The 20,667-nt window shown below is 32.5% G+C and overlaps 1 protein-coding gene across 3 annotated transcripts; it reads left to right on the top strand.

Moving 5' to 3' along the window:
* The first annotated feature begins 14,037 nt into the window (after positions 1-14,037).
* LOC115881209 lies at positions 14,038-17,061 on the top strand. 3 transcript variants are annotated; one of them, XM_030898620.1, is made up of 5 exons: positions 14,038-14,381; positions 14,468-14,647; positions 14,732-15,396; positions 15,450-15,906; positions 15,964-17,061. In XM_030898620.1, exons 1-5 carry the CDS (start codon positions 14,305-14,307, stop codon positions 16,928-16,930), a joined length of 2,346 nt encoding a protein of 781 aa, XP_030754480.1. In that variant the 5' UTR covers positions 14,038-14,304; the 3' UTR covers positions 16,931-17,061. The 3 variants fall into 3 exon arrangements, with proteins under 3 accessions (XP_030754480.1, XP_030754481.1, XP_030754482.1); XM_030898621.1 differs by having other exon boundaries at positions 14,297-14,381; positions 14,454-14,647; XM_030898622.1 differs by lacking the exon at positions 14,038-14,381 and having other exon boundaries at positions 14,568-14,647; positions 14,715-15,396.
* The last annotated feature ends 3,606 nt before the right edge of the window (positions 17,062-20,667 follow it).

The raw sequence follows: 20,667 nt of genomic DNA, 5'->3' as shown, positions 1-20,667 counted from the left end.
GGTTTATTTCAAAAATGACAGATCATATTTAAATTTTATTGGTTTGACGGAACGACGAACAACAAACGGACGCCGATGCGTATGAAATCGCCTTTAGATTTTTGAGGCTTGTCAAAGTCTTGCTAAATTATAGGTTATAATTTCGTGTCAACTTATATCAAATACTTGAAAATTTTGGAAGATGATGCATTTTGATTCGTGTTATTACGTGTGTTTTGTGTCTTTTGAAGTCAAGTGGAGGAAGAATCGAGGGAAAATTAACTGTAGACCCAGAGCACAGTTTATAGTTAATACTCGGTGCCCAGGCAGAAAGTCTTATACACAAATCAATAAATTACCATCAATAAAGTTTTTATACCATCGCGTCATAGCTAAGTGCATCTCGTATATGGTACAAGGATCGTACTAAACATATACTAAAAACACATCACACGATAGGTAAATAATGGATTTTAGTATTGCAGAAAAATAATGTCAAAAGGTACTGGTTTAAAAAAATTAAGATTAAAGTTAATTAATCTAGGTATAAAATTTAGTAAGTGTTATTATTAATAAAATAGTTTGTTTTATTTATGTTGTTTTATTTATTCCTGTGGAATATTACAAATTTGTATTTTTACATAAGTTATATTGATAAATATAATAATAAATGCAGGAAGTTTCTTGAAGCTTGAAAGTAAGAAATAGTTCTTTTTTGTATATTTTGGGTATGTGGCGTACAGTTTCTTTCACAATATTTTGACGTAATCAATTGTCACTCAAATTTTAAATATATTAATTTCCTACTATGAGTTCCAATTGTCCCAACTTATTTCTTTGCAAAGTAAAATAAATTACTTTGAAATTAAAATGACAGACACATCTATCACTGTTAAGGATCTTGTCGTTGGACAGACTATATCGTGAAAAAGAAACGTCATATTAGAAATTTAATTGCTCCACCTTGTAAAGAGAAGAAGTGACATGAGATATTTATTTTAAAATACATCTTAAAAATATACACAAAAAACTATTAAAAACGATTTTACAATATTTTCTTTTTATTTTGAACATCTTTGGAAATATTTGGATATTTTAAATTTGGGAACGACATTTTATTGCTGATAAAATTTCGCAGTTTGGCTAATTGATATTTTAAAAAATTCCGAATATTTCCGAATATATTGGGAAAAAAAAAGAAATTTTCAATTTTGTTTTCTATTGTTTCCTGGCTTTATTTGTTAAGATAACTTAAAATGAAAAACACATTTTCATGGCAACTCTTTCTGCTCTATAACTCTGCGTGATTAAATATTGACTCTGACGTTTTGGCTTCTGGCGACCATCATCAACTTAATTTTTTTAAATACGGACCTGATTTTTTTTTTTCAATTTAATTAAATGCTTTCATCACTCTTAAAATACTATATATAGTCACTCTGATATTTGCCGACGTTTCGTATAGAACATTCCATCACCAGAATATTTTATGCAAAAAAAAATAAAATGCAATACGGCATTTTATTGAGCATCAAATTGCGCAACTTTGCCTCCATTTAACCGATCCTGTATCTCTTACGGTTTCCGAAATCCCAATGATAAGCGTCGAATTCGAGCCACCCTGTACAACCATCGAGCCTTTTTCTTATGGTTTCAACTGAAACGTTCACACCTGTAGCTGTCAGAAGTTGTCTTTGTAGCTCTGAATGAGAAACATTTGGATTTATTCTAGCAATTTGACACACAACCTGCTCGATTTACAGAATTTATATTCTTAAATATAGTATAGTACCTAGAGAAATAGATGCACTGTGCAATATTGAAACTTTACAGGAAAATTTACAATAAGACTATAAAAGCCGCCAAGGATATCTATTACAATAGGAGGTTGACTGAGTCCGGTAATATTGCCAAAGAAACATGGTCGATTGTGAATGACTTGAGGAGTAAGGTTTCTTCGTCCAACATAACCTCAACTTCACCTGAGGACCTAAACAATTACTTTGTAAATGTGGCGAAGAATATAGTGAATACTATCTCACCCTCCCTTGATCCTCTATCATTTCTCTCTGACTATAATGTTAATTTGCACAGTTTGTTCCTTACGCCTGTGGGGTTGGCAGAGCTTCGCAATACATTAAATGATATTAAAAATAAGTCTTCAGCAGGGACTGACGGACTTACTCTTAAAATGTTCTCTAGTATGCCGGAATGTACATTAAACCATCTTTCAGCCTTAATTAATATGTCATTTGAAGATGGTGCTTTTCCAAATTGCCTTAAGTCGGCGATAATTATTCCTTTGCATAAAGGAGGTGATAAAGAGCAAGCTTCCAACTATCGTCCAATTGCACTCCTTCCCACGTTATCGAAGATCATGGAGAGACTGGTTAAAAAGAGGCTTGTATCATTTCTTCTAAAATACAAAATACTCACCCCCTTTCAGTTTGGGTTCTTGAGTAACAAATGTACAAATGACGCTATGTTTTCGCTGTTTAATAATGTATACTCCAGTCTGAACAACCGTCTCGTTACAGCAACAATTTTCTGTGATTTCTCGAAAGCTTTCGATTGTGTTAATCATAACATCCTAACTAACAAATTGCAGTACTATGGTATCAGGGGAACGCCTCTTGAATGGTTTAAGTCCTACCTTAACAACAGAAACCAGCGTGTGAGGGTTGATAAGACTGTGTCTTCTTGCAAGCCAATAGAATGCGGAGTACCTCAGGGCTCAGTGCTAGGTCCTATTTTGTTTCTGTTGTTTATCAACGATATTGCTAGTCTGGACATCAGTGGTAAAATCTGTCTCTTCGCGGATGATACTTGTTTCACATGGAGCAGCCCGGACACCACGGCACTTCATAGAACCATTTCCAGTGACTTAATCAACATAAAAACATGGTGCGATTCTAATTATCTGTGTCTCAACGTCTCTAAAACTAAAGTCTTATCATATAAAAGTACGTTGCTACCTTTTCAACTTGATAATACCACCATTGACGTCGTTGATTCTGTGAAATTTTTAGGCCTTGTTGTGGACAACTATTTAAAATGGGATTTGCACATCGATGCTTTAGCTAAAAAATTAAGTTCTGCCTGTTTCGCACTTAGATCAGTTGCTAATGTGCTTAATTTGTCAACATCTAGGACAGTCTATTATGCCCTTTATGAGTCGCATCTCCGATACGCACTTCCATTCTGGGGTGCGTGTTGTGCGACTCAATTTGAGCGTATCTTCAAATTACAAAAGAGAGCTGTGCGATATTCACTGAGGCTAACCAGTTGTGCTCACTGCCGGGACTTGTTTAGAAGATATAAAATATTAACTCTTCCTTCCCTATTCATACTCGAATCCGTCTGCCTAGTTCGCAAGCACGTATCGAGTATTTCTCTAGAGCCAGTTCATGGCTATCCAATTAGGAACGCAGAGCATAACATGTATCTGCCAACCCCTCACTCTGAGTTAGTAAAGAGTTCCCAATTGTACAATGCAAAAAAAAATGCACTATCATCTGCCATCTGAAATTAATTCCATTTCATCCTTTCCTGCATTTCGCAGAGCCTTGAGATCATACTTACTGGAGAAAGCCTTTTCGCGGTTAACGATTTTTTTATTAATATCTAGGGTTCTAAATTTAACACACATTCACTAAATTTAAGAAATGATTTTGTTTTCTATCCATTTAAATTTAGTATTGACATTATATACAGTTGTTTATTTACATGTATGTTTATATTTTATTTATATTTAATTAAATAAATTTTTGACAATGTACATTTTCTATAATTGTATAAAGTATTGTTTTAGTTTTGTATGTTTGCTGTTAGTTTTATATGTTTTTCTATTGTTAAGTGAAGTTTTGTATGTTTTTTATATTCTTTTTTTTTAAGCTTTGTCAACAAAATTGTAAATTTTTTTATGACAATAAAGCAATTTCTTTCTTTCTTTCTTTCTTTCTTATTAGTAAAGAATATGGCTTGGAACTAAACAAACGGAAATCCAAGACGATGATTGTTGACTGCCTCCACAACAACCAACGTGATGTCCGAGCCGTGGCTAGATACGAGGTTGTGAGCCAGTTCAACTATTTAAGTTCCATGATAGCAAACTCTGGAGGATACGAGGCTGAAATAAGGCGCAGAGTGGCAATAGCGAGGAATGTAACAACAAAGCTTACTAAGATATGGAAGACTTCAGTAATCAGAAGGAAAACTAAACTGCGCCTTGCGAACTCCCTCATTTTCCCCATAGCTATGTATGGCTCTGAAACATGGACACTAAAGGAAAGTGATAAGCAAGGAATAAACGCCTTGTAGATGTGGGTATATCGACGGATGTTGCGAATAATATGGACGGCTCATCGGAACAAACATTTCTATTATCGGAGAACTAAAAATTGAGACACGTCTGTTTACCAAATTAAATCAGTGAATCCTCAGATTTTTTGACCATAGTGTCAGGAGTGGCATCTCGATTGAGAGACGGTGGAGAGGTGGTGGTAGAGGGAAGACGATCACGTGGAAGGTCACCTAAGAGGTGGGTAGACCCAAAGTACATAAACCATGTTATGCTCATTTGTCGTTTCAAATTGGTTCATTTCTGCGCATGACGTCAAATTCGAATCAAATCCATGACAGCTGCATTTGATCTAATAGTTTTTATCGTGGTTTTATGGTAATTTGCTTGTTTTTATATAGCGAGTTTTGTTAGTATTTTCCGTAATTCAGTTTCTAGTAATTAGTACGATTGATTTTAGGTGGCTAGACTAGATATTAATTTGTTTTAAAAGCCTAAAATGCCTGGGTGTACGGTGGCTACTTGCAACAACACTAATCGGAAAACGAAAGGCATCCACAGTAAATATTTCGGATTTCAAGAAGATTTGGCTTAACAGTGGATAATTGCTTGCTGACGAGAGAATAAGATAAATCTAAAAAATGGTTAGCTTATATTTGAATCATTTAATTTATAGATCTACTTTGAATAATGACCAAACTAATATATTTAGGGATATTCTTATCCTACTAAATTTTTTGTATACAATAGTTTGAGTGTCATTGTTAATAATTTTAAATAGAACATAATATGTTTGTGATATACATATATAGTTCATTTATATTAGCTTGTGTCTGCTCCATACATTTTGCTGATAGCTTCGAAATTCCAATGAAACAAAAGTTTGGTTTGGCTACAATACAATCCAAAAACTGGCCGCAATTTAAAATTTGACACTGTGTCAGTATTAAATATTCCTTCTTCATCTCATAAACCTAAGACTAGTGCAAGATCTGGTCAAATTGCTAAAGGAAGGCAACATAACACAGTAAGTTACGGAAATATTAAAAGAGTCATTTGAGAGTCAACCTTCAATTTCATATGAAGAACTAGAACCAGAAAAAAAAATATATTTATAGAACCAGAAAAGAAATATTATTTGCAATCTTGAACTAACGAAGAAAATCAAGCATCTGGTAATAATAGATCCACGATAGCTGAATTAACCAAAGCAATAGAGACCAGTCTTACTGTGAAAACCCCCACCAGAATTAATAATCCTGAGTAAGTTTAACTTTGTATATTTAAAGTAGTTTTAATTAAAAAAAAAAAATTTTAGGTCAAATGGACTTGATCAGTTTAGAGATAAAATTAAAATATTATCGGAGCAAAATGAAGATCTACAAGAACAAGTTAGGGTAATGAAGGATACTCTCCAGAAACATGAAAATGTGTGTTGGGCGATGTTGATGAAACTGTTTTCTGTAAATTTATTTTATGTGACATTAATAATGTAAATAAATTATTAAAGTAGTTCGATGAGTGTTCATTTTCATTTGATATTATTACTCAAAATCTCTTGTATTACTTGGTTGTTACCTATAAAAGGTAGAGGGAATTATAGCATCTTAATTCCCTAATAATGCCCGAAGAGAGATTTGACGATATAAGCTTATATTAATTCAGTAAGGAATAAATAAAAATATATCAGACTTTAATTGTGTAGTATTGTGTATTCAAAACAGAACTAAAGACGATCTAGTCAACAAATATTAATTTTAACTCTATGAAAATGATAAACTAATTAAGATATATTAATAAAATTGATGCATAAATTATTTAAAAAGCTTATAGGCAACAAAATCTCGAATTTAACTCAAAATTTTTATGAAAAGATGTGCTTTAAAATAAGGCGATTTCAAATTTTGATTCGAATCTGATGTCATTAGTGTGAGAGAGACAGAGCTATACATGCGCATAGGCATACCATGTTTCCTTGAAGCTGAATTAGAGAGAAATAGATTGACAAAGGATAGATTACCAATGGACAAGAGATAAGTAAAAATACCAGGTAGATGTTCTAAAATAATATGTAAGACTGACGCTTTACAGACACAGAAAATCATTCCACAAATTGTTTCGGCTATCTATAATAAAATATGACCGGAAAAAGCAAAACCATCCCAATAAAAAACCGAAATTGAATCCGTCGAGTCCCATTTTTTTCTCCCCATCTCCTCTATCCCACTGTTCTTTATTCCGCTCTAGCCATTTTTTGATCTTTCCTCTGTCTTCCCTAGATAAAAACGTGTCATCCGGATTATCTTTCTAAGCCTGTCGTCGTCTTTATTATTTTCTGTCCCGATATTAACGTTCCTATTATCGCCCTAGGTGGCGCTCTAGGCGGTACACACAGGGACTGAATCGGAAAACGGTTAGTCAAAACCACACTTCCGGGTAACATAGGGGGTTGTGTCTGTTGTATCGGTCGGAAAAATATATCCTGTCTACCTACTGAGTTTTATATCATTAAATTGAGGTATTTTTATTGTAGCATAAAGAAAATTTATTGGGGAAAACACAGATCTAGAGATTTGGTGCTACAACACCAATAAAAAATGTCTATACCTCTGTGGCAGATACATCTCTTCAAAAAAGTTCTATGGGTATTTGCCACTTGCAGTGTAAGAAAATCTATAAAATTTAAAATAGTTATTTTTTAAACACTGCTGCGTTAATCCAACGGAGACCAACTTGTCTGCGGTGATTTACTAATAAACAAATTTGCCTAACAAACAAAAAAAAACAGCGTGCGCACTATGTGCGCATATTTGAAGTGAAACTTCTTACTAACAGCTATTAAATTGAAGGACATGTTTGAAAAAGTGACATATAATGCTGTTTTAATATAAATATTATTTTCAATTTATTTCTGTACATTTTCTGTTTCCTCAATATCCTGCAAATTTTGTGGAATACCACCCAAAATATAATGTCTAATAATGTTAACGCCCCTTAACATTTTTTAAAGAAGAGAATTTCCGGATAGTCCTAGTAGCTTAGGCTTTTAAATAAATTTTAGAAATAGAGATGAAATTTTGAACCTAACCAACAATTTGTGTGGTCCTTTACATGTTTCGTTCATTATTTATAGTGATTTACAGTAATTTTGTTAAATTATACCAATATTCTCGTTGATTATTGGTCTGAAATAAAAATGGCAATGTTCTCCAATGAAAATGCGACTTGCTTAACTCTTAATTCTGAGCTAGGAAATGAGCTAGATGCTTTATATTGTATTGTATTGACTAAGAGTGGGTCCCATGGAACCCTCCACTGCGGCCGCGAGGGTCTACAGTAGCTCAGTTTCTACAAGCTCTAATATAAAAAGAGCGTTAAAGTTCACCCTCAAGACCCAGCCTTTTAACATAGGCCGAAAAGTGTCCGAGGGTGATATGTCTCCTAGGTCTGATAGGTCTAGCATGAATTTGCCAAACATCTCAAACCTGGTCCTGCCACCAGCGAGGCAGCTACACATAACGTGCTTCATTGTTTCGTCATCTTCCATACAGAGTCGGCATTCGGCGTCTTCCACCAGTCCCATCCTGTGTAGGTGTGATCTCAGCCGGCAGTGGCCTGTGTACACTGCAGTGAGTGTACGCGCTCCATTCCTACCAGCCTTTAGGAGTTCTCCTGTTCTATGTTTGGATGGCCCAGCTAGGATTTTCTTGGCATGTTCCATTCCGTCGCGCGTCGCACCACTAACTTATTCACAGAGCCTGTCTTTTGCGAGATTTTTTGGAACGCTAAGTGTCGGTTCTGGGTCCACGAATGGCGAGCCTGCACCAATTTTGACGAGGGAATCAGCACGTTCATTTCCCTCTAGGCCGACATGTCCCGGTATCCATATTAGCGATACTTTGTTGCTATCTCCTAATATATTTAGTAGTTTCTTACACTGAAGAATCGTCATAGACGTGCTTTTCGTTGCCTCAAGTGCTTTCAGCGCGGCTTGACTATCCGAAAATATGCATATTATTTTCCCGGTGTATTGCTGTTCTACCAGCAGTTGCACACAGGTTTCAATAGCATATAGCTCAGCTTGGAAAATTGTGGTGTGTTTTCCAAGACTGTGGTAGATCTCCGTCTTTGGATTGCTGCAATAAATTCCTGCGTCAGATCCTTTTTCGTTTTTGGATCCGTCCGTGTACCAACACATTTACGCATGTAATAAACCGTTTCCTGGCTTATCCCATTCGTCCCTATTCGGAAACAGGATGTTGTAGGTACGTGTCAAGAGTTGGACTGGTGGTGTGAAATCCGAAACCATTCCCAGAATCTCATCCGACTGTAGTTCGTCTACTAGCCGGTTTTGTATAAACATGATTGTTCCTTGGCTTCCTCGTGCCATATTTAGAAACCTATATGTAGCCCATCTCGCTTCTCTTTCCAAAAGAATTTGAAGAGGAGGAGGTCGAGTAGGGTTTCCATAGCTTTTGACAGCGTGGAATGGAAGGCACCAGTCACCGCTAAGCATGCTTGTCGTTGTAGTTTCGACAATTTATTCTTTGCCGTTGTTTGGTTGGCTTTCTGCCACCAGGCAACTGCACCATATGTGATAATAGATCTGATGGCTATCACGTATAGCCAGTACATATTTTTGGGGTTTAATCCCCAGTTTCTGCCGCAAATTCGGCGGCATGCCCATAGCAAGCCTTTTTTGATGTTTTTTCCAGATGAGAGGTCCAGCTAAGTTTTTTGTCCAGGTTTAATCCTAGATACTTAATCTCCTCCGCAAACGGAATTGCCTCACCAAGAAGAATGGGCGGTTTCAGATTGTCTATCTTCCTTCTTCTGGTGAATGTTATGGTGTGATGGTATGATCACGGTTTTCGGTTGGTTTACACTTAATTGTTCTAGTGTGCACCAGCCATGAATTGCATCTAGGACTTCCTGTATTTTTGAGGAGATGTCCTCCTCTTTTTGTCCTTTTACTAGGATTACCAGGTCGTCCGCATATGCTTGTGCTTCAACCTCGTATGCATCGATGATTGCCATCAGGTCGTCTTGCATTTTGAGCCAGACTTGCCCTAAAAATTCTTAATAAGCGAGGGACGATAACGTTCTCAGCCTTCTGCAATAAGGCCGGAAATACCCCGTCCTCTCCTGGAGAGTTAAATGGGTCGAAACTTTCGATCGCCCCTTTAGTCTCCCTAGAGGTGATTACTTTCTTCGCTATCTTCCAATCCTCTTTTTTGGGCCTAATTCTAATTTTGAGCTGCCAAATGAGCTAGATGCTTTACCTAGACCGTTATTCAGAAGCTACAAACCTATCGATGAAAATAAGCATGAAAATTTACTTCGTTGCATACTGTAAGAGGATATTGGTACACAACAGCTGTATCAAGTTTATTATAATTATTTTATTTGTAAAGTAAGGCTGAAAGATATATAATATAATCTTAGTAACATATAATTTTTATTTATTTATTAATATCTCTGAAACTATCGAAATATATTTACTCATTAAGCATTCTTAGGATTATGTAAAGTGATCTGAAAAGAAGCCAAAAATGCGATAATATGCAGGGTGTTATCATTTTAAAAAAATCATCCAGGCCCCCTCACACTTCTTTGAGCCACCCTATAGAAGTTAAAATATTTTCCTGAAATACATCCTAGTACATACTTTAGGTTTGCACAAAATTCCAAAGTTTTTTGTTCTAGGAGTTACAGATGCCCGACGCACTATTGCCGGACTCTGTATACGTGATTGTAAATAAAATATTAATACCCTTTTTAGCCAACAAACATTTTTTATTGTAATACGATTAAAGAATGTAATAACGAAAGCAAAAGTTATTTTTAATATCAATAATGTTTTAATTAAAAAACAAGTATTTTTCGACTCCGCACAGCTTTAATTTTGATATTCCGGGCAGAGAGGCATCGGCATATCAAAATCCGGAGCGAGACGCCCTCGGTGACCGGAGGGGACATAATTCCGGACCGGACAAATGGGATTAGCGGCGGCCACGTTGCCATATTTAATCATCCTAATAATCCGGGACTAATGCCAAAAAAGGGGGAACAGGGGCGCGTGGGCGACAGTCGGCACTGAATGAATTTCGCAATAACAAACATCATTAGAACTTGAGAAATTAGTCTGTTTGTGTGTTTACTGGCGATTAATTAATTATGGTGGGGAACGGAGAGAAGAAGGGGGAGATAGTATTATTTATCTTGATAACTGTTGAGAATATTGATGCAATTTGTCAGTAAAGAAGGGGTGATTTCTATTACTGTTTACTGTTACTCTAGTTGGTCAAAGAAGGCATAACCTCTGTCCAACGACAAAATCGTTGACAGTGATAGATGTGTTTGTCATTTAATTTCAAAAGAGTTTATTTTATTTTACAAAGAAATAAGCTGGTAAATTTAGAACGCATAGTAGAAAATTAATATATTTAAAATTTGAATGATAAGTGATACTTACTTCAAAATGTTGTGATAAAAAACTGTATAAAACCGAAAAAATTTGATGGAGATATTTTATTAAAAAAAAATTACGGTATGTGTTAATACAAAACAAGCAGCAAGGTGTTTTGTTTAAAACACCTTGGCTCTGATATTCAATGGAGAATTCATGTCTCTTCAAATACCATTCTAGAAATTCATTTATCCAGTAGTAGTTATAAAAAGCATTTTTGGTAAACTCTGTCTCAAATAGTTTCTGAAAAAAAATTAGTTTTTTTAAAAGGTCCGATTAAATTTATATCTCCGAAACTAAAGTTTCAAAAAAAGTCATACTATACTAGAAATTCATTTACCCAGTAGTAGTTATAAAAAACATTTTTGGTAAACTCTGGCTCAAATAGTTTCTGAAAAAAAAAATATATTTTTTTTAAAGGTCCGATTAAATTTATATCTCCGAAAGTTTCAAAAAAAGTCATACTATACTTTATTAAGGTTGTCTACCCCTCAAAGAAAGATTTTCCTAGATGTTTTCATTTACATGAATTGATCTGAGTAGATCTTTATTATTTGATAAAATCTAGGTGGCTGTGATATGTCTGACGTTACTTCAACATAGCTGTCTAATTCGTCCAACTTTTATCATTCTGTGTCAGTTAAAACAACAAAAAATTCTCAGAAATTTACCGAAAATGCTAACTTATCCTAAATCAGAGAGAATTGATATGATTCTATTAGTTGGTGAATGCAGTGTGCATCACCAATTAATAAAATACTTAAATGCTCCTGATTTTATCTAGTCTGGTTTTTTTATGGGATATGTTAAACCATTGTAGACAACAGGAGAGAAATTATTGTAGCTGCTTTTTGAGGTAGAACGTTTATTTTTTGCCTTTTAAAATGAAAAGATCCTTTTGTAAAGACAATCATTATATGCTTAACAGGAAAGGAAGCATTTAGAGCATTTGATTTCATCTAGCTAATTTTTGTCACATTTGTCTAGTTTTAAATCTGTAGCAATTAAAATATGTGTTTTAAAAGTATATCTTTTTATTACCCTTGAGTATTTTACTCTACAATCTTTAATTTTTGTTAAATTAGTAAAAGGTAAATCACACAGCCACCCTAAATTTTCCCGGATCTACCGACGCAAAATCATAAAAATTAAAATATCTAGGAAAATATTTGTCTGGGGGGTAGGCAACCTTAATAATATTTTGAAGATAATATAAATTCCCCATTGAACACCGAAAAAATATATTGGGTGTTCCATTTAATATAAAAGAGTAACTTTCAAGCTCAAGTAATTTCTTTTATTTATTATTACATTTATCAATAGAACTTATGTACAAATAAACGTAAATTTAAAAAAATTAAATTTAACATAAATAAAACAAAATATTTTTTTAATAATAAAACTTACTGAATTTTATACCTTAAAAGTTGGTTAATTAACTTTAATCTTAATTTGTTTAAACCAGTACCTTTTGACCATCATCTCTCTGCAGTACTAAATTTTATTATTTACCTATCGTGCGATGTTGTTTTACAGATACTCTATTATATGTATACAGGGTGGCGCACCTCATTCGCCTCGGTTGATTATACGAAAACGGAAAGATGTAGAAACTAAATATTTTATAGGTATATATGGGAAGGCAGTGTACATAATTTAAAATTATTTTCAAATGTACAGGGGGTTTTTATTTCAAATGAGAGGGTTATATTTATTCTTATGGAACATCCGGTATTTTATTCATTTCTGGATTCTTGGACATAAAATAAAGTATTTATTATAAGGGTTTATTATGTTTAAAAGCTTTGGTTTTTGACATATTTAAATATGTATGCTATAATAAAAAAGTTTAATGAGTTAATAATTGTACTGACTTAGAAACCAGAGAAAAAAACTTTATTAAAAAATTTTATTGTTTTCTTAAATTTATACAGGGTTATCAAAAATTGCTGGTCTATTTTAAATATTTATTTTTTACACAAAAACTTCGTTATTTCAAATGCAATACTATATATATTTTTTAAATAAGTCGAAGCAGATTTAAATGCTCTTCAAACTATATTAGGATTTCCTATACCTATCTGGCTCAGATTTTGAATAAACAGCGATTTTTCAATAAAACTTTATTAAGACGGCTGATGTCGCCAATTTTCTAGTGACACTTAATATCTATTTTCAAAATCAACATTAGTGTATGGACTTTATTTAAATGTATAACAAGTTATTTTTGTTTAATTTACCTACAATAATGTTAATAAGTAAGTATTTAGTATTTTATCAAGAAAAATGAAGCAGTATCTGCTGGCGGAAGGAATGGATATAATTACTAGTGATTTTATTTTGTGGGGACAATTGCTTATTGGCCTGAAGATATATGTGCTCAAAGATATCTCCAAATAGGAATTTTCTTGACAAGCGTTCCTTTGAAAAACCTACCTTTTTTTCCTACCTTCCCTATTTCGCAGAGCTAATGAGTGTGGTATATGAAAAACCCATCAGGCAGAAACCTGTCATTGGAAGTGAAGAGAATGAATTTGCTTTAATTGGTTCTTTTATAGAAAATCCAATATGTAGATATATTGGTTTCATCGTAATATAAATCAGAAAGAACTACTTCTTTATTTTTCTTGATAAAATAATAAATAATTACTTATTAAACTATTGTAGGTAAATTAAATAAAAGTAAACTGTTATAAATTTAAACAAAGTCCATAAAATAATGTCGATTTTGAAAATATTTACTAACCATGTCTAGCAAATTGCCATGGCGACACTAGCCATCTTGGTTGCCATTTTATTGAAAAATCGCTTTTTATTCAAAACCTGGGCCAGATAGGTATAGGAAACCCTAATAAAGTTTGAAAGAGCATTTAAATCTGCTTCGACTTATTTAAAGTAATTATTCGACTTATTTAAAGTAATTATTTAAAGTATTTGAAGTAACGCAGTTTTTATGTAAAATAAATATTTAAAATAGAGCAGCAATTTTTGATACCCCTGTATACATTTAAGAAAGCAATAACATTTTTTTGTAAAATTTATTTCTCTGACTTCTAAGTCAGCATAAGAACAAACTCTGAAAAATAAAGTACAGTGTGTTGACAAACATTTTTATTATAGCATGCATATTTAAATATCTTTAAATATCTCAGTTATCAAAGCATTTAAACATCGATGGTTAAAGTGCAAAACCTCGTAAGTCGATTTTTTTCCGTATAACATTTTATTTAATAAACATTTACAAAATATCATATTCTTTAAGGTTACAAGAGCTCGTAAGTCAATTATTCATTTTAGGAACCCCTGGCGCCATCTGTCAAAATCTCGTAAAATTAATTTTCTATATAGTTATGCAGAAATCTCTTAATTCGACTTACGAGGTTTTGATATTTAACAATTTAACATATTTACGCAAAGTCAGGCAAACTTACGAGGTTTTTAATGTCACACAATGACATGCGGTAGAGTTATTTTTAACCTCAAAAATTATTGTTTCATCATTGCTTTTTGATGTATTATGTCGTTTTGTTTGATTAGTTTGACGATTAAATAAATAATGTGTACACGTGGCAAATTTCTGGTAGGGCTATGCCTAGAAACTAGTGTGGAAACATCCAAAACGACCGAAAAAAAGTAAGTAATAGTATTAAGTATACAAAACCCATTTATAGTTTATTAATTATAAGGGTATGACTTTATTTTAAGTATCTACATTTTAGTGAAACTAGGCCTAGTGTTATAAATGATGCAATATCTGAAACTCATTTAGAAAAAATACAAGATGATGCAATTTTAATTAGACGGGATCCAAACTTAAATAATTATGTTGCTAATATGCAGCCTGCTACTCTTCCAAAAAATACATTGGTTGGTCTTAACACTATAGAAAAGGATAAAGGGTAAGATAGGAACGTGTAATATTAAAAATCTGGTATATTATTATTCATGTTTGATTACTACTTTTAGTACTTTTGTTATTTTAGTGAAAAGCCATGCATGCAATTTAACTTATTGCAAGACGAATCTTCTGTAGTTGTGGATAGCATGTCATTACCAACAGAAGAATGCCTAGAGCTTAAGCAATCAACCCTGATGTCAAGCATTAATATTCTGAATTCACAAAAAAGTAGCCTTAGTGATGATGGCTCGGATGATGGTGTACGAAGTGATAAAAGTGAACCGTTTCAAAACAGTGGATCTGAGTATGTGCCTTCAAATCATTCTGAACAGAACGAGTCTGAGGAAGAATCTGAAGAAGTTGTACTAGCTAATGTTAGAAATGATGAGTTAGAAACACCAAGAGGTAGAAAGAGAACCAGATCAAAAGGAAAATTAGCAAAAAATAATGCTTTAAATAGTGAGAGAAATAAAAATAAACATAAAAGAATGAAGGGCGAAAATTATGTCGCATTTAAATTTGTAAAGAAAGAAAAAACTTATAAACAAGTCCAAAGAGGAGAAAGAAAGATGGGACCTGCCTGCAAATGTAAACTATCTACAACCTCTCGCCAATTTTTTTGTCAAGCCTTTACAGAACCAGAGAGGAAAGCCATATTTGATAATTTTTGGAAGAATCTAACCTGGGGCGAGAAGAAAGTCTACATAGGAGGACTTGTAGATACAGCTACTCCAAAATGTCATCGGACAGGTAATAATATTCATCCTTACCTATTTCTCTTCCTATCAACAGTTTTTTTTTAGATATACAGGGAAAACAAAGACAGGTTGCATACAAATTTTACCTCAAGAAAGGAAATGATGTACGGAAACGAGTGTGCAAAAAAATGTTTATGGAGACGCTCTGCATAAGAGAATGGAGCATCAAAAGTTGGGTTAGTCAGAATATTACTGATGAAAATATACCACCTAGCAATAAACAGTCAACGATTCCAAAACCAGCTGAAAACCTTCGAAGAAACAAACAACCCTCAAAGGATAAAGAGTATCTTATTAGGTTCCTTCGAACCCTTCCACAAATGGAAAGCCATTATTGTAGGAAAGATACTACTAAATTGTACCTAGAATCACAATGGCAGAACCTAAATGAGTTATACCGGTTCTACTGTGCCGAATGCTCCAGTCAGAATTTTCAAGCAATAAATCACACTACTTTTCGAGAGGAGTTCAAAAATCTGAACCTTTCACTATACAGGCCAAAGTAAAATTAAGAATCTTACAATCTATTACTTATATCTAATTATTTTTGTAATTATAGGAAAGATCAGTGTGATACTTGCACTGGTTATTCTGTTGGCACCATAAAAGAAGAACAATACTCACTGCACATAAATAGAAAAAAAATGGCTCGTGCTGAAAAAGAATCCCAGAAGAATCAGGCCACAAATGACCCAAGCAGATTGTTATTTTCAATGGATGTGCAATCAGTATTGACAGCGCCTAAGTTACAGGTGTCAGCATCATATTATAAAATGAAGCTAACGGTACATAACTTCACTTTCTTTAATATGGTATCAGGCAAGGGCGATTGTTATATTTGGCACGAGGCTGCTGGAGGTGTCACTTCTAATGAATTCACGTCAATTGTTATTGATTACATTAAGAGGTACACGACAAAAGAAACTAAATCTGTCATTATCTTTAGTGATGGATGTGGGTACCAAAACCGAAATGTTACCTTATCTAACGCTATATCGGCTTTGGCTAAGACAAAAGACTTTGAAATATATCAACATTACCTCGAAAAAGGATACACGCAGATGGAGTGTGACTCCATCCACGCCTGCATAGAAAAGAAATTAAAAAATCGGGAGATTTATGTGCCCGGGTGTTATGTGCAAATAGCAAAAACTGCTAAAATTAAAAATAAGTACGAAGTTCATTATCTTTCTCACACTTTCTTTAAAAAATATTCCGTTTTAAATTCCTACATTTCTATTCGGCCAGGCAATAGGACTCATGATCCAAAAGTGACGGATCTAAGATGCTTAGCATATCGGGTTGATGGCACCATTGAGTTTAAAATAACTTATGAAGATGCTTGGACTCCACTAACAAGACGTAAGCAAAAAAATGAAGACATTGATATTATGATGGTTTCGTCGTTGTATTCTGCACCACTAAAAATTAAACCTGATAAGTTTCAACACCTCCAGGAATTAAAACAGTTTATCCCGGAGGACTACAGGTCATTTTATGACAGCCTTATTAGTCAAGAAAAATAATAACCTAAGATCAGTTTCATCATAGTTAAGAAAAAAAAATTGTTTTCATAATATTAAAACTATAGGATTTTGTTACGTAGGTACTAGTTTTTTAATTTTGTATTCTCTGAATAAACAGCTTTGGTAAATTATGTCTTTGTATTTATTTACTCAACATATTTAATTAATTTGGTTAACATATTGATTTTGAGAATTGATATTTCGTTACAAAACCCCTTAAGTTTTTGAAAAAATTTTAAGAAATGTAAGTCAAAACCACGTAAGTAGATTCATTTTTTAAAAAACAAGAATTTTAAAAATGCATTTATATCCGCAGAAAATGCTTCAGTAATCACATTCTTTTAATTAGAATAGTTTTTCAATTTTCTCACTTAAAAGTGTTTAACCGTTTTTCGCTTCTCCTATAAAATTTATAAAAATCGAGTTATGAGGTTATGCACTTTAACCATCGACATATTAAACCCTTATAATAAATGCCTTATTTTATGCCCAAGAATCCAAAAATGAAATAAAATACCGGGTGTTCCATAAGAAAAAATATAACTTTGATATGGATCTTAGTTCTGATACACCCTGTACATTTAAAAATAATTTTAAATTATACATATTGCCTCTCTACATATACCCATAAAAAGTTTTGTTTCTACATCTTTCCGTTTTCGTATAATCAACCGAGGCGTATGAGGGGCGCCACCCTGTATAATACTAGATACAGATACTCTATATCTTTTACTATTTACAGATAATATTTTTTTTTATAAAACAAAGCGTCTTAATATTGAAGGAATTGACACAGGCAATTAAAAATATTACAATACTAAAGTTTTAATAAAAAAAAATACATTAAATTTTTTGTTTTAAAATATCCTCTTTTTTCATCAAGAGACAAAAATTACAATTTTTTCTCACGTATTTTCTTAAAAGTTTCTTTTTTATTTTTATTCCTCAAAGAATATAAACACTATCTATTTAAACTCTTTGGTACATGAACAGCGAATTAAATGAATTACTATTCCAAGCACGAAGCCCCGCTCTTAAACATGAAAGATTAAACGAGAATTTTGCGTTTTAGAAATAAGAACATTCGGTAGCAAAATTCTGCCAGATTTTTTGAAATAAACTGTGTTTCAGGGTGAAAATTAATTAAAAGATTTCATAAATCTAGTCGCTATGTAAAATTAACAACCACTATAGTTAATTGTATTTAAAATTACCAGTCCCAGTATCGTATGTTCGAAAAAAAACCGGCGTCAAAGACGGATGGGGCATGAAAATCTCTGATAATTTTGGCGAGGTCAATCTCTAGACGTTATTTACTAAAAAGTGACATGAAAGTTGTCACAAATTATTACTAACTATACACAGATTAAAAACGGATAGAACGTTTCCAGACATACAAATCTATTTCCAATTTTTTTTCTTTAATTTTAAACTACACCATTTAAAAATAATATTTACTCAATTTAAAAAAAATTACAATCTTCCTTAAGGCCAACTTGCAGAAAGCACCATTAAAAAATAAAAAAGAGTACGGATCAAGCATATAATTAAGCTTCACCTCGTCAAAATTAACATCGATTGTAGGTTACTAAAAGTTAAAAAAACGCATGACGCGTTTATTCAAAAATTATTATTAGTAAACATAATTAATAAAATAATATTTAGGCCAATAAGCGAGGATAAAATTAGGGTATTACCTCCGAATTCTTGACTCCGATTGACGTGAAATTTTAACAGTGAATAGAGATATATGTAAGAAACAAAAATTACAGTAGCGATATGTGCTATCACCCTGGGGTGAAAATTAAATCACCCATTTTAATTGCAAAATCAAAAAATAATTTTTTCAGAAGATTATTTTTGGAACTTTAGTTTCGGAGATATTCATTTAATCGGACATTTTTAAAAAAAATAATTTTATTTTTCAGAAACTATTAGAGACAGAGTTTACCAAAAATGCTTTTTATAACTACTAGCGGGTAAATTAATTTCTAGATATATTACGAATTTTTTCGGAACTTTACTTTCGGAGATACACATTTAATCGGACCTTTTTAAATAAAATAATTTTATTTTTCAGAAACTATTAGGGACAGAGTTTACCAAAAATGCTTTTTATAACTACTAGTGGGTAAATGAATTTGTAGATATATTACGAATTTTTTCGGAACTTTACTTTCGGAGATATACATTTAATCGGACATTTTTAAGAAAATTTATTTTATTTTTTGGAAACTATTAGAGACAGAGTTTACCAAAAATGCTTTTTATAACTACTAGTGGGTAAATGAATTTCTAGATATATTACGATTTTTTTTGGAACTTTAGTTTCGGAGATAAAAATTTAATCGGACCTTTTTAAAAAAATTAATTTTATTTTTCAGAAACTATTTGAGACAGAGTTTACCAAAAATGCTTTTTATATCTACTAGTGGGTAAATGATTTTAATTAGAATTGAAAATGTTGATTTTTCATCTAAAAACTCTATATTTTTCTGCCATTTTTTATAAATAACTCGAAAACCTTGAGTTTTATCGCAAAACTCACGTAAAGCAAAAATGAAACTCTCGGAATAACGAATCTACTCATTTTTTGTTTATTACCGTATAATAATAGCCAAGTCATCACTCTGTAAATGTGATTTTTTATTTTTCGAAAACTAAATTGCAACCTTTTTTAAAAAATACCGTAAAATAATGGCGAAAGAACACATTTTCGGAAGGAAATGAATATGACCATTTTTAAAGTGCTTGAAAAGACATTTTAAATGCTTTTTTAAAGGTCTTTTCAAGTTCGTAGCTCAAGAACTCGCGGAGATAAAACACACATAACATAGGACACCTCATTTTTTCGGAAAAAATGTAACAACAAAATCTATGACTAAAATCATAAAAATAAAAACTATCAATTTGTAGGAAATTACACGAGTATAAATTAACCTCTATACAGGGTCCGGCAATAGTGCGTCGGGCATCTGTAGCTCCTAGAATAAAAAACTTGGGAATTTTGTTTAAGTGCAAACCTAAAGTATGTATCAGGATGTATTTCAGGAAAATATTTTAACTTCTATAGGGTGGCTCAAAAAAGTGTGAGCGGACCTGGATGATTTTTTTTAAATAAAACACCCTGTATATTATTGCATTTTTGGCTTTCTTTCAGATCACTTTACATAACCCTAAGATATAAATTGATATATTTCCATAGTTTCAAAGATATTAAAAAATAAATCAAAAATATATATTTTTCAGCCTTTCTTAAAAAAATTATTAAAAATACAAGAACTGTTCTGAAATCAAAACGATATTAGGTATTTACTTTAGATGGTCTGTTCTTATTTTGCTATAAATATGGTAATCGTAATTCATACAGGATGTTCAATATTCTACGCCAAACTTTCTAAAATATAAAATATTTTTTCTTTGTTTTTTTAAATGGAACACCCTGTATATTATTTTTTTATTAGATGGAGAGTTTAAAAATGAACATTTTTTGTATTTAGAGTATTTCAAAATTTTTAACGGTTTCGCAGATACACGCAGTATTATTTCATATGGCGCTCTCAATGCTAAAATACGAGAGAAAAATTATTGGGTGGCTTTGATAAAAATTTACCGTGGAAAATGCCATATGAAACATAAAACCGCAAATATCTACGAAACCGTTAAAAATTTTGAAATACTCTAAATACAAAAATGTTCATTTTTTAATTCTCCGTCTATTGAAAAAATAATATACA

Source organism: Sitophilus oryzae, unplaced genomic scaffold (genome assembly GCF_002938485.1).
Source record: "Sitophilus oryzae breed Bouriz unplaced genomic scaffold, Soryzae_2.0 scaffold_1701_pilon_pilon, whole genome shotgun sequence".
In the NCBI taxonomy this organism is placed as follows: Eukaryota; Metazoa; Arthropoda; class Insecta; order Coleoptera; family Curculionidae; genus Sitophilus; species Sitophilus oryzae.
This window is presented reverse-complemented; position numbering and strand designations above follow the sequence as displayed.

Bases quoted from the DNA above. Each gene is read 5' to 3' on its own strand.
- LOC115881209 (XM_030898620.1), top strand. From the start codon at position 14,305: ATGTGTACACGTGGCAAATTTCTGGTAGGGCTATGCCTAGAAACTAGT. The intron at 14,648-14,731 runs GTAAGATAGGAA...TTGTTATTTTAG, and splicing joins ACTATAGAAAAGGATAAAGG to TGAAAAGCCATGCATGCAAT. The intron at 15,397-15,449 runs GTAATAATATTC...GTTTTTTTTTAG, and splicing joins TCCAAAATGTCATCGGACAG to ATATACAGGGAAAACAAAGA.